Source organism: Porites lutea, chromosome 12, assembly GCF_958299795.1.
Source record: "Porites lutea chromosome 12, jaPorLute2.1, whole genome shotgun sequence".
NCBI lineage: Eukaryota > Metazoa > Cnidaria > Anthozoa > Scleractinia > Poritidae > Porites > Porites lutea.
In genome coordinates, this window is record NC_133212.1 from 17195345 (window position 1) to 17209598 (window position 14254).

The 14254-nt window shown below is 40.3% G+C and overlaps 1 protein-coding gene across 3 annotated transcripts; it reads right to left on the bottom strand.

Moving 5' to 3' along the window:
* Window positions 1-2832: 2832 nt before the first annotated feature.
* LOC140922085 (uncharacterized) lies at window positions 2833-13158 on the bottom strand. 3 transcript variants are annotated; one of them, XM_073372106.1, is made up of 9 exons: window positions 12925-13158; window positions 11401-11672; window positions 9357-9572; window positions 8811-8990; window positions 8196-8346; window positions 6710-6918; window positions 5700-5922; window positions 5177-5457; window positions 2833-3652 (listed from the first exon to the last, which is right to left on the bottom strand). In XM_073372106.1, the coding sequence occupies exons 2-9, from the start codon at window positions 11668-11670 to the stop codon at window positions 3509-3511; spliced, it is 1674 nt and encodes a 557-aa protein (XP_073228207.1). In that variant the 5' UTR covers window positions 11671-11672; window positions 12925-13158; the 3' UTR covers window positions 2833-3508. The 3 variants fall into 3 exon arrangements, with proteins under 3 accessions (XP_073228207.1, XP_073228208.1, XP_073228209.1); XM_073372107.1 differs by lacking the exon at window positions 12925-13158 and adding an exon at window positions 12346-12443; XM_073372108.1 differs by lacking the exon at window positions 9357-9572.
* Window positions 13159-14254: the final 1096 nt, after the last annotated feature.

Sequence of the window (14254 nt, forward strand, 5' to 3'; positions counted from 1 at the left end):
TTATACAAACAAAGGAGGAAAAAGTATGGGCTACTTTGCATCAGAATCAATGTCCGTTTACAAAAAGAACGACAAAGGTAAATTTAAGTCATCTATAAAATCCAATTATCTTTGTTCCTTACAAAATACAATGCTCTAAATGATAGCTCAGTTTTTTTATCGTTTATAGTCAATATTTGCCTAGTCCCTCTAAAGCTTTTTTCCAGGCCCTCTCGGTCAATTCACTGCGCTCGGACCACGTGACGCGAAATGCATTGGCCGCTCGAAATAATGAGGCCTAGGGACTAGGCAAAGTCAATGTGACTTTATCACTTGCAACTTTTGTTGCCTTGCTGTTCTTCCTCAGGAGTTAAAGTCGAGTTGTAACCTACAGTGAGAGACAATAATGTACAGTAAACCGTCATTTAGTTTACGATAAAAATCTTCTTTCAGTATCAGGTTTAAAATACTCAACCTGCGAAATGTACATTCTGCTATCAAACATTAGATCAAATTTGTCTTTGCGCACTCATTGACGGTCGAAAAGACTTTAAGAAGACGCTTTTAAGAAAACAAAGGTCACAGGTTACAAAGCGCAAGTCAATGCTCTATTGATAAATAACTGAGATAAGCAGTTTTCCGTTAAGGCAAAATTCTGTTTTGGATTGTGATTAGGGCTTGAAGACAACCTTAGTGTTGTTTATTTACCGTAGCACGGTGATCTGTACACTAACTTGACTCGTGACCTGTGACTTGTGACCTGGGATTTGTTCCTGCCACTGATCCACTGATTTAAGGTTTTTCGGGCGGGTAAATTGACAAGTAGTTGAAAGTCTTTGTCCTTTCTCTCCAAGGTGTGTGGGAAAAGATTGACTGCTACAGCAATAAATCCCCTACAAATGCATTACCAGATTCTTTTGGCGACATTAAAAGCGGGTCTAATCCAGACGCAAGTTATGACTTCTGCAAAGGGAAAGCTGAATCCCTCGGCTACAAGATATTTGGAGTGGACGATAAGAATTGCTTGTATGGAGACAACGCCGAGACGAATTACAACAAGTATGGTACTTCCAAATTGTGCGTTTTCAGTAAGGCTCAAACAGGCCATGCCACGGGAAAAAGCAGTTATGGGAATATGTTTGTCTATAAGCAAGAGTGATGAGGTAAGTGGACGTTTATTGCTAACGAACGTTAATTATCGAGGCAGTATATTATTCCAGTGTAATTAAGCAAAAAACTCCAAAATTATGTCTAGAAGTAAAAATAATCGTAATCATGTGCAATTTGTTGGTTTATGATTATTTGAGCTAGATTTCGTAAGTCTACAAGGTCTGACATTAGTGAAGTCCTTCTGCGTCTATCTTTTAGGGTGGATTTCCACTGTCGCGTAATTTTTACGAGGCAATGAATAGAAGGTCGTGTGTAAACTAAAAGTTTGGAACACCTGGATTCGAGAGGACTAAAGAAGGAAGAAAAAAAAATTAATTGAAAACTGGAATTTATCCCCATACCTGACATTTTTAATATACTGAACTTTCCAGAAAGGGTGGGGAATTAAACTGACTGTAAATTTTAAACGGGAAGTACCAGCGTTTAATTTTAAGGGAGTGATTGTGCAGGTCATTTGACAACTCTACGACAATTGTCCATGGCCTATACTGTTATCCCCTCTTCGAACTCTGCTCTTATCGACCATAGAAATGATGTCAAAATGTTCAAAACTTTCCTAGTCCCTGGGGCCTCATTAATATTCCGCGCGGTCAATGCTTTTCGGGTCACGTGGTGCAAGCGAAGAAGTAAAGCCGTTTCCCGCGCGTTCTCCTCGGATATGTCACCGAAATGTATTGACCGAGAAGGCCTAGGAAATAGCCGTACAGGGATTAGGCAAGTGCGCAACCACGAGCTGCAAGCAAGTGGTTTCACCGCAAATTTTGAACATTTTGGCGTCATTTCTATATTGTCAATACGTTTATATACAACGGACCATGTTTATCATTTTTTTTTTCATAATAACATTGACACTTTTCATTGAGGTCCATTTCCGTTGAAGTTTTTTGAAAAAAAGCGGGCCCGAGAGGAAGAAAAAATAAATTGCGCCATCATCTCGTCATTTCCATCGCTTTTACACTTATCGATCACTGCTCTCAACCAGTGAGCGGGCGAAAATTGCCGTATTATTATAAAAATGTTGGTTAAGTAGCAAGGATTTCTCACCCGTGTCACAAGTAGCTCCCATATTGACAAACCTTGGAAGATTTCCTAGTCATGCATAGCATAAGTTATGTATCAAAGTAATATTCCGATGAGCAGGTGGAATAAGGATCTTGATCCCACAAGAGTCTTCCCAAAACCAACGTTGACAAATGACTTCCAATTCTGACATGCGGTAAAATATGGAGCTAGGGGAGGGGTTAGTGGGTAGGCATTTTGCCATAATTTTATATTCGTCCAGAAATCCTTAAGAATTATATTATGAAGGGGGTGGGAGGGGGAGTTTAAAGAAGTTTATGCTAACAACACACTACTAAATTAAACTTCTTATCATTTTCTGTAGAACGAGGTCCTATGGGCGCCATGAAAAAGGATGCTGTGGGATTTCAGTTAAAATTAGGAAAGGTGTGATTTTGGAAATTGCCGCAACAAAATAAGGATGAACACAATAAAGGGGCAAAGCTTGGCAAAACATTATTTAAAGTAGAACAAAGCCGTAGATGTGATATTGGTTTGGTATGGTAGTAAGGCCCTTGGGAAACTGCTATGTCTGTATCACAGAAGATTAATATAGATACAAAGAGTTATGATTTATAAGGGGGGTATTTCTAATCTGAGTTAGAAATAAAAGAAGATTTGCCGTATGTTTCAAGCAGTTTAATTTCTTTACTCACTACCTCAAATTCTCTTGATACGTATGTGTTAGGCAGAACCGGGGGATGGGGTGAGGGATACTTCCTTATTCATGCTGTAACGTACCGTCGCACTAACAAAACAAGACCAATACAGCTGATATATAGCTATGATAACTGGACTGGCCTTTTGGTCAAGAATGACATTTAGCCTTTACGTGTCAAATGCTTATCATGAGACATCATTCCATTACCTAATGCAAGGCTAAGAACAAACAAGAATCTAGGCTGAAATGGAAATTTGTGGCGTTCTATGTTATACAAAGTAGCCCAACTTATTTTAACAACTTGCGACATCAAAAACAAAAGAAACACATTCAGTCAATCTTTTAAAAGGTTATAAAACTCTCTTTGTGGGGGCAAAACTGGATCGATTGATTTACGGGAACTGTTTGAGAGTGAAAATAGGAAAGGAACACGCAAGATTTATTTCTCGGATTCCAAAAATGAGCAATCTGCGTGCATTAAGGTGTCCTGGTAGACAACAATGCATATCACTTAAATATACGTATATGTGTTAGCTGTAAAAGCGTCTGATATCAGTGGCCATACCATCCTCGAATATGTGCTAAATTCATCAACTTGTTCGACTAGTTCACCATCTTTAATTCTCAAATGTCAATATATCAGCCGTGACTAACAGCTACACTGCTCTGGACTTGTCTCAAAAACTTCAGGAAAGCGGGTAGCTTGTCGACAATCTGTTCTGGTTCCCAGTTTCCCTCATTGAGGAGGCGATCCCACTCTTCACAGTGAAGGTGTATGTCAGCCTACACAAAAAGTCGAAGTTTTCAAAACGCTTGGTAGAAAACGAACATAGCAAATTAAGCGTATAATCTTATTAGATACAGGACAATAATGCTGTGAATTAGTGGGATTAAAGCAGAAAAGCAGCCAAGGTGAGAATTTTAAAAAGAAAAAGATATATGACAGAACAAAGGAATGAGATTTGAAATAGGTTCGCTATAGTTGAACATTCATCATGATCAACTTTTTGGCCTTAAGTTTAGTCCCTGATTTACAGAGGGTTCACTCTTTAATCTCAACTGTGATTCCTGTAGTACACTCGAATGCCCTAACGAATTGACGAATTGACGAATTGAATTGAACATTTCAAAAACACCATCATCGATCGATGATTTAAAAAAAACTGATAAATTCAACATCAAACAGAATTTGATATGGCAGTCTTGGTCGATTTTTCCGGCACACTTAGGTCCTGACATCTATGAGTTTTGTTGGTGGTCCTCATAGGTTATAGCTCTTCGCTTTTGTTATTTTTTACCCTGGATTGTCGTTGCAGTTGGTCGTCTCAGTTCTTGGCATGTCACCTTTATAATGACGGTCAGTCGGTTCACCCTTATGTACAGAGATCTTTTGAGAGAAAAGCACCAAAACCATGGTCCCGACAGTGTTTCTTTTGTCACGTCCCCTTCATTTTCTCTAAACTGAGAGTCCAGTGAGTCAAGGACGGCCCAAGGAAATTCATCCAAGATCCACTAACTAGCTAGGGATGTACGGCTAATATTCATACAGTCGATGTCAAGCCTGTTTTTAAGCTTATAGTTTATCCAATCTTTTAGCCTGGCTTGAGTCAGGTTTGGCAATTTACAATAAATAAGGCTGATTTGACTCAAGTAAACCCTGTTTCATTGAACCACGGCTGAACGGGACTTAACTTGTAGGCTTGAAATTCGATTAATCTGGTCTGAAAAGGCTTTTGGTGCAAGTGATGACACTCTAAGCTCTATTTAAGGAGTCCTGATTTTCAGGGGCGTAGCTTCCTGGAAGCATTGTACACACGTGCTTAACTGAAAAAGTCTCGAGGGTAAGAGAATTACATGATATAAAATAAAATAACAAATGCAATTATCTCAAATAGGAAATAGATTTAAAAAGCGCAATTTTCCTCAACTCATTTGACTTTGGTTGTTTCTGTGAAATATTTTTTCTAAAACAACAGACGTGGTCGCTTTCCAGAGAAGCGACGCGTGGTTCATTGGTGGGACGATATAGTTTAGAGAAAAAGGCGGGAAAGAGCGCGCAGATAGCGGCAAGCTAGCCTGTGTGTGCCTGTGTATTTTTTTCTGAGGGAGGGGGGACGTCTGTACACAGGCTAGCGGCAAGCTGAATGTATAGAGCATGAAAACGTTGTTGTTGAGGGGAGGGGGAGGCGGGAAGATGTGGAAACGTTTTGCGTACCTCTACAAAAATTCTGGCTACGCCGCTGATTTTGAGAGAGTTGACTAGTCCATTATGAAGCTTATTTACTTAAGATGCAAAACGTAGCTAACCTTTGCGGGAATTTCTTCGATGTTGCTAGCGTCAGGCTCATAAGGGCAAACACTTGTTGCTTGATCTTTACAAACAGTCAAGCTAAACTGTTCCCCGTCCATTTCATACTGATAAGTCTTTCGCAGACTACGACGCTTGTAACACAGGTCAAACCCTTCCTGGAGCTCTGAAGCTGGCCCCAGACTTAATTGGCCATCCTCGATCTTCATTCCCATTAGGTAGTCTTCTAAGATTTTGTCTTCTTCTTCGTCTTGAGGCGTTTTGGGGGCATTTTTAGTCCCTTGTCAAAAAAAAAAGCAGCAAAACGATTTTAAGAAAATAGGTATTGTGTCTATTTAAATACCCAGATGAATAAAAATAGAAAATACTGCTGAAATGGTCTATGTGAAAATGGTGAATTGTCTACTTTTTCTCGCTGTCCCTAGAAACAGTCCAAAGCTTCTAACAGTCCCATAAGTCTTTGCGAAAGTTATCTCGATCCAGTTTCGTTCTCGTTTGTAAAGTCGCGAATGACTCTCTTACATGTTTTAATGGACAAACGACAATCGAGGTCCTTAGAAGGAATCAAAATGTCCACGTGCAATCGGTTTTGAGACCGAGAACAGATGTGAAAACATGGCGTGTCAGAAGTGTCCCCTCGCTCATCAGACACCACACGCGTTAGGATGTTCTTTACAGTGACGGGTGTCCCGCGTGAAAATGCCATGGCGGATGCTGCTTCGCCTTCTGTTTCCATAAGCCAAGCCTTTTTCACACAAACAGCAAAGAAAAAAACGTATTATTTAGTAGACTAATCGGAAAATATAAGTTAAAATGTAAATGAGACACTGCAAGACAGTGAGATCAGCAGTTGTTTCACGAGCATAAGATTTTTTCTGAATGAAAAATGTGGTACTCTAAGAGGAAGATTCTTAAACGTCTCTGGTCGAAACTAAGAGACTCGAAAGAGACCGTACTAGACCCCCAAACCATTGTTTGCCAGATAATAACTATATAAATGGGGCTGAATTTTCCCCAGGCGTTTCCAGTTTTGTTTCCTCATTTATAGTCAACGAGGGAAGCGCATGGAAGATGCGCGCGGGAATTTCTTACTTTTCCCTCTCTCCTTCTCATTGTTTCCTTGCCCTAAATGAAGTAAAAGTGTCTCGCAACGATTCCTTGACCACTTACAAATAGAGCGTTTTCACATTACGTCACGGCGGCCATATTGATGTTCCAAACCAATGAAACGGCGGCCATGTTGGTGTACCCAGAAAATCCTCTGGGAGTTTAACTCTTTTCTCATGTAAATGCTTTCTTCTGTTCCAATAAATTAGCATGGATGCTGGCCACGTGAGTGAAAACGCTCTATAATGGAGACCACTGGACTCAAATAAAGCGGTGATTGATGTTTGGCCTGCAATAATAAACTTGTCACCATTGACCAGATCACATGACCAACGGTAAACGTATTAACATATATAAAATGGAGCCACCGTATCACTAACCTATTTCCATCAAACGTCTGCTAGATATTAGAAACCATGCAATACCTTAACACGAACATCCCTACAGGAAGGGGTATAAAAGGTGAAATCATGTCTAATGTCCTCTTTTGAAGCTTTAGATGGGAGATGCTTTTCAATTTCTTCAACCTCCACGTCTTCAACGACCTCGATGAAAAGGTACTTCCAAGTTCTGCTAGTTTCAATCTCAAGTTTTTCTTGTACTTCTTTCAGCGTAAATGTTTCCTCTAATTCGTCTGTAAAAGAAACAAAAAAGTGTTTCAGTCATCGTCAACCATCGCAGTAAAAATCCGTTTGTAAAGCTACGTGCAAACGGATGCGACAACCTCCAACATTGTTGGGCCAACAATGTTGGCAGTTGTTACGTCCGTGTTGGCAGTGGTGCGCAAACGGATGCAACAATTCCCAACAATGCTGGGACCTTCAGTGCATCGTGGGAAGGATGCAACCCATGAGACCATGTAAACTACGTCTAATACGCGTGCGAGGCCTCAAGAATATTGGAAAAGCTGTGCAAACGGATCCAACATTGTTGCGCTACGCTACAGCGATCACGGAACAAAAGAAATGCGCGGGTTGCAAGTTGCTGGCTCAAAAATTTGACCGATTTCAAACTTTGCGCAAGTACTCCGGTCCCAACAACATGCAACAGGGTGTGCACACGGACGTAACATGTAACATCCATTGGCCAACAATAGGGCCATTTATACGAGGAAAAATAAAACGCGTCTTATTTTTCCTCGTATAAATGGCCCTAATGCTGCGTCCGTTCGGCACGGGTCATATGAACCTTTGGGGTAGTAATTGACAATTTGAGCTAAGTAGGCTCTTGATTAGGTTTGTCTTTTCTACGAAGGAGATATAGTTGTTGATCATGAGAAAAATAAATAAACTTGGGTTTGCAGTTACATTCACAACTGGGAGAAAGGGATGGCGCAGTGGTGAGAGCGCTCGCCTCCCACCAACGTGGTCCGGGTTCAAATCCCGGCGTCGACGCCATATGTGGTTTGAGTTTGTTGTTGGTTCTCTCCTTTGCTCCCAGACATTTTTCTCCGAGTACTCCGGTTTTCCCCTCTCCTCAAAAACCAACATTTCCAAATCCAATTTGACCATAAATCAGGTACACGAAGAACTACTTTATGGGTGTGCTACCTCCAACTCAGTTTTTATTTATTTGTATTTATTTATTTATTTACAACTGTTTTTATCGTGATTAGCCTAACAGAGGTTATTACAGAATGTGCATATCTAATACTATTTTCTTCTAATGTAAATTTGCAGTCTTGTCGAACTCCTTGTCGAGGCAAACTCTGGCCTTGGTTAAAAATGATCTTTATCATGATTTAACTGTAACCCACATATAAGACCCTGCTTGATCTTGCTTGACCTTGCTTGGCTTAACAGGTTATCATATTTTTGGTAATTAAAATGGCAAATTTCAGGTTTTTAAAGCCTCAGGTTCCTAGATGCGGTTTTTTAAATGTATTTTTGTAGAAAGGTTCTAGACTCTCACCCTCATCAATCTTGGTAATATAGGCGTGACCAAAATGACACCACATGTCAACCATGACTTCTTCTTCCCTCTTCTCTCCATGAATTTGCCTTAAAACTTCAACAACTTTTTCCTTTATTCTGTCCACGTTTGCAAATCCAAGATATGTTTCCTGTTCAAATATAAAATTCATGGTCTATAATATTTAAAATTTTCGGTGTGTAACTATTAATAACTAAAATAATGGTTTGTTGTGCAAAATGTTTCGTCAAACTGTAACGAATTAGCGAAGGGATAAAACTCTACAATGTTTTTGGCTCCTGTTTCGGCTGCTATCTAAACTATTTTCTCTGATACACGATAATAAAGCCCGTAACGGAAATAAGAATCTTACTTAAATTCTGTCATGTCGAGCCTGCGCGCTAGTGGCATGATGCATCGCGGCCCTTGCTTAGAATTGCTCGGTTTTTGTCCGGGTCTTGGCCAGTTCAACGGAGTTCAGTGGAGGTGACTTCAAAGTTTCGCCCCTCCCTCCTCCCCTGTTGTCGTTTGAATGTCTGGGCAGTCGCGGTTCCCTCCCATAACTTGCAGTGCAAATATTACACTAAATAAATTTAATGACAATAAAAAAGGTACCTCTTTCAAAGGATGATCCAGAAGTTCAAGTTTGTAAGAATTTTCTCCCAAGCTGCCATTTGTTCTGCGCGGTGGTGCAATGGTCAGCTTAAACTCATGATTCTCTGTCAGCTGGGCCATGTCTACATAAACAAACTTCGTGAAACGCGTGGTCCTCTGTAACTGTTTCAATGCGAGGTTCTGATGGATCAAAAAAAAAAAATAAAGACATTACATACAATTAACTAGAAATTGAAGGTCAACTGTTGAGATAGATTTGTACTCAAAGTTACAATTCTGCGAGTGCTTGTCAGCTATGATTTTAAATCTATACTATTATATACCTTACCGACGATGAGGGACGAAACGGCTTGGATAACTTTTCGCAACCTGCAACGACCCGATTTGGTGCAAGACATGTTCAAGAGAGGATAAAGGCACTTATCCTCTCTTCAGTGACAGGTTTGATTCGTGCGTGGTAAAACGCGATACGAAGCTACTCTACTAGTTCCAAGTTTTTGTTTTCCTTTCTACGGTATTTTTAATCACTTTAGAATTAAGACGTACCGCCGCCTCTTTTAGTTGAAGTTCCGCTTGTTTCTCTTTCTTTTTAGTCGCTCTTTTGATGTAGAAGGTGTCGTTGATAACTTTAAGTTCAACACCGATTGTAGTTTCGATAGTTCTCAACCTTTCCCGTCCTTTGCCAAGAACTTTACCAATCACATGTTGAGGTATCAGTAAGTTCTCCAGTTTTTTGAAGCTAGTACCTTCCTCTCGATTGTTCTGTCAGAAATATAAAAGAAAATACGTGTTTTCATAATTCTAATAATTCATGAAGATGAACTGCGAAAAGAACGCAAACGGTAGATACCCTGACGGTGGCTTAGAAGTATCATCCTTTCCTAATAGTCCTTATCTTCATTCCAGTGAGAAAATGCAATAAAACGAGGTCGATTCCGGGGTGGGATTGCTGATTAACAAAGTTTTATGCGGGGAGATTTGGCCCCGAGGTCCAACCCCTTTTGACAGAAACGGTACCCCCCTCGTATACCTCAGTTACCTAAAAATGCATGTTACCCCTTTAACATAATAACTTGATATAAATAAATCGCTTCTTTCCATTTTCATGGAACTTTTAATAAATTAAAATGATAGCCTAAGTCACGTCTTTTCGAAACATTTCAATTTAAGGCCATTTTTAATACCTAAGATGATATATTTTTCTACCCTTTCTGTACACTAACTCGTCAATCTCTTCCCTTCGATATTTTTAAAGAGGGCATGTATGTTCGCGGGATACATGTCTTATACACTGTAAGTCAGAAAGATCTGTTTTAGCCCTAAAAATAGGGCCGTTTCTGTGAGTCCTAATCTGATGAGTCTAATTTGGCTCCCTTAAATTAGGGCAAATACAGTCCAATTAGCTAGGGCTGATTTGGTCCCTGGGCTGAAATGGGCCCTACCGTGGACTGGAATAGCCTTTTGATTGAGCTTTTTTTGGCCTAGATTGTGCTCAAATGGCTCCGGAAGGGCTGAATCAGACTTTGGCCTGGAGGGCCTAATTGACACTTTGGGGCTGAAACAGATCTTTTTAATTTTCAGTGTAATTTTAAGCTGCCCTAGTACTTCATGAGGGATCTATTATTCTCGCTGTCATGTAAAACAGGCAGCAAAAACGTGCAACGAGTTGACTAGCGATGTTGCATGTTCCACCACCCACGAATCAACCTGTTTTGCAGCAAACAACAGGTCAGTGTTGCAGGTTTCGAAAAGTTGTTGCAGAAAGTCGGATAGTAGTTCTACTTCTTGCAACAAAATCTTTATATTATGTTGCGCGTTTTACCTACCCAAGACAAACCTGTATTGTAGCAAGTGACGAAGATCCCGTGTATGGTGTGACCCCGCGTAATTGTATCCAATCAGAAGCCAGTATTCACAAAACTTGCAACTAGCTGATTTGTCTCAAGACAGGTTTTTGCTACCCCCCCGCCCCCCCCCTCGCGCTGAGTTTTTTTTTTTTTGAGTTTTTTCCTAAACGATAAAACTTCAACAGCTGACGTTTTCAGCAGCTGTTCGTTCATCCCTCACGCGCATTTTGAGACAAGTTAGTGATGGTCAGTTACTATGGTTACGAGATATGGCATCCTAAGTAGCAGGTGGTCAAGCCATTTTCGAGTGAAAATGCATGTTTCTTCAACTTCTCTCAACAATAAAAGTACAGCTGGTGGATGAAATGATGCAAAGTGCTATTTATAAGTTATTTTACATATCAAGCATACAAAATTACCATTTATCGCGGTTTTAACCTGATTTCGAATTCTTTGTAAAATCCAAGAAGGCGACCTTGTTGGTGACGTCACAGGCCTCCAGCAGCGCCACCACCCATAAAATATACCTCATCTTGTAGAGAAGATCAAGGCTTTCCACTGAAGCAAAAATCGTTTCGAAATACTGCAACATATCAAAAACTCTGGGGAGGGGTTCCAACACCCCCTTCTGAATTTGCGTGTACGTCCGAAGATTAAACGAGTGTGGTGACTATAAACTGCGATACACTTTCACGTGTACAACTAATGCATGAAATTCTTATTTTTATTTTCATAGTGCTCACCGTATTCAGGACTTCTTCAATCATGTTTTTAGCTCTTTGAACCTGCTCTGCTGTCCCCCGCAAGTGAGCAAGATTATCTTTGATGAATATTTGAACGCCACATTCCTCTCTGATTTCCTTCAGTCTCCTTCCCTGACGTCCAATAACAAGTCCCACTTTTTCCGGAGGGATCTCTATTCGTTCCTCTTGGTCTGCTAAAGCAGACATAGAGCTATCGTACCAGCTCGATTGACCTCTGGGTCTTCTTTGCCGTCCTCGGAATCTTGACATGACTGAAAACATTAAGAGGAGTCTAAGAAGTATAATCACTGTAGCTGGGTTGTGTTGTTCAAGTTTAATTGAATGCAATCAGTTTTAAAGATCTTTAGTTTGTGCCTTCTATCAGTGGCCTTTTTCAAGTATTATCAGGTGTTATTCAATTTGGAAGCAAGGATTTGCACACTTAGTTGGTTATTGTCCAGGGGCTCATCCAGTAGATTAGCCTTTGCTATTTAGATGATCCCAACTCGCTCTCCATTTTGTTGTAAAACTGAGCTGAGTTTAATACATCATCTTGTCTTGTGACGTCAAATCCAGTCCGGTTCAGGTTCCGTTACAATCGTCATTTTGTACTATGGACACTTCGATTCAGTGATTAATGGTAACCTAAGACAGTCCGACTGTCTTAGGTGACCACTATAGCGTGGAATTCAGAATTCAGGGCTTGAATTCTGAATTCCACGCTATAGATTCCGCATTCCAGATACTGGCTTCTCGCTTCCTTGGCAGTTGAACTGGGATTTTGGATTCCAATCGCTGGCGGGAAAATACCGATCACCTTACATCGGGCGACCTTTAATACGGCAACCCTACAGTTTGAAGATGTGAATTCGTGGTTCTCAAATTGCAAATGAAAAAGAAAACGCGTCAAAAGGAATTAATTATTTATGTATTGATAATACAAACCTTCTTCGTTCAGGAAAAGTTGGACTTTCTGATCAATACCTTTCTGTAAATTTAATGGATTCCAATAGGACTGAAAAAAACGTCAGGATTGCAATATCTCCCCTACGGACCCGAAAATGCTGCTGCAACGGAGCGATGAGAGACGACTGGTTCGCAGGCTACAAATAGCACGGAGGGTTTAGTAGTCTTATCCAAGTTTCGTTACCACCCTGTTTTCAGACAGCTACAATTGTAGTATTTATGAGGCTACGATCAATGCGGTCCAGGGTTTGACAGCGTAAAGGGCCAAACAATTTTGATAAGATGTAAACAGCGAGCTAGCTGTAAACCGACTTTTTTTTACTATGTTTTTTTTTTAAGTATTTTGTCAATAAAACCGTTTTGATCTCCTAGAAGAACACAGTACCGTGACAATGCCTTGTCACGCAGTCTTTAAGTGTGACGCCCTGAGAGTGAAGAACGTACCGAAAGTTCTTCGATAGAACTGGTTTCCTTAACACGGCAGCACGAAGACAACCTGTTGTGTTATTTATGTGTGATGGGCTGTGTTATTCGCATAAAATCAATGAAAAAATGTACCTTGACTTCCGCAACGCCTCGATTTTGAAACGAGGCAAAATTTCCCTTCTCTGCCCCTGTAAGAAAGAATTTGTCGTGTTTCAAAATGGTAGGCGAATGGCCGGATGTATTCTCACCGTTCTGCGAGATGTCTCTCTATTTCAGGCCTTGTTTTGGTTACTTATGGTCATTTTATCACAGGAAACGATGTCTGTCTTTGTTGGAAACAACAATCGAATGTCTTCGAGTTGGAAGATTCCGGGAATTTGACCTTAAGGTATTCTGTACACGTATTTCCCGGAAAGATGGTCTCATTAGCATATTATTGGCTCCTAACCGGAGGCTACAAAGGAGAAAAAATGTATGAGGTGTGTCTGGGCTTGCCTTTCGCGACAATGTATTTCAGCTGTATAGGAGGCAAAGGAATTTGGAAGTATAAAAGGAGCTTGAGATTTTGAAGACAGGGAAGTACTTAAAAAGAACAGAAACTTTAAGGTGACATTCATGGCAAATCACCTATCCCTCCCACAGGAATAGTTGAAAGTGTTAATTATTCCCTTACTGGTGATGAAAATATATCAGTCGTCAAAATGGCTTCAGGAGAGGCCAAGAAGCTGGTGAAATATCTACAAGAATTGGGTATTTGCAAGAATCTGTTGCTGTTTCGCACTTTGGAGGAAAATTTCCAGGCCTTTTTGACAGATGTGAAGGTTCCATCAGGGTTTGCAGATAATGATTACAAACTGGAGCCACATCACAAAACATATAAATTCCGCCACAAATTAGTCAAAGAATTTATTGATGTAAAGAAATCTGAGGATATTCGCCTAACAGAAAATTCGCATTCCAAACAGTTCTTTGATGAACTCAAACAGTTTGTAGAATTATCAGAGACTGAAGGAAGTTTTTCCGATTTTGATCTTGAGCAAACAGGTAGACTGCAGAAAATTGATTTGTTTGAGGAAAATGTTAAAGTTAAAGGTGTTGTGGTACGCAAATTTAGTAAAAAAGCAAAGGTCTGTGTTTTGATAAAAACGAAAGATCCCTGCAGAGGACTAACTGGCAGTTTCTCACTGTCTGAAGTCTTTGTTGACCTTCGTGAGGAAGATGACACTGATCAGGAAGGATTTCATCTTCAACTGGCTGTGGGAGACATTGTAGAACTAACAAAGTGTAGAAGAAGGGAGGGAACTGCATTGGAACCAGACATAGTGACGTGGGTCAACAAATTTTTTACGTATGCAGGATCATAGACAGAATTCTCACATAAGACAAAGCATTGCATGTAGTAAATGCCAAGCTAAGGGTAGTTGTGGTAGTGGAGATATAGGCTAGACCCTGGAAGGGTATT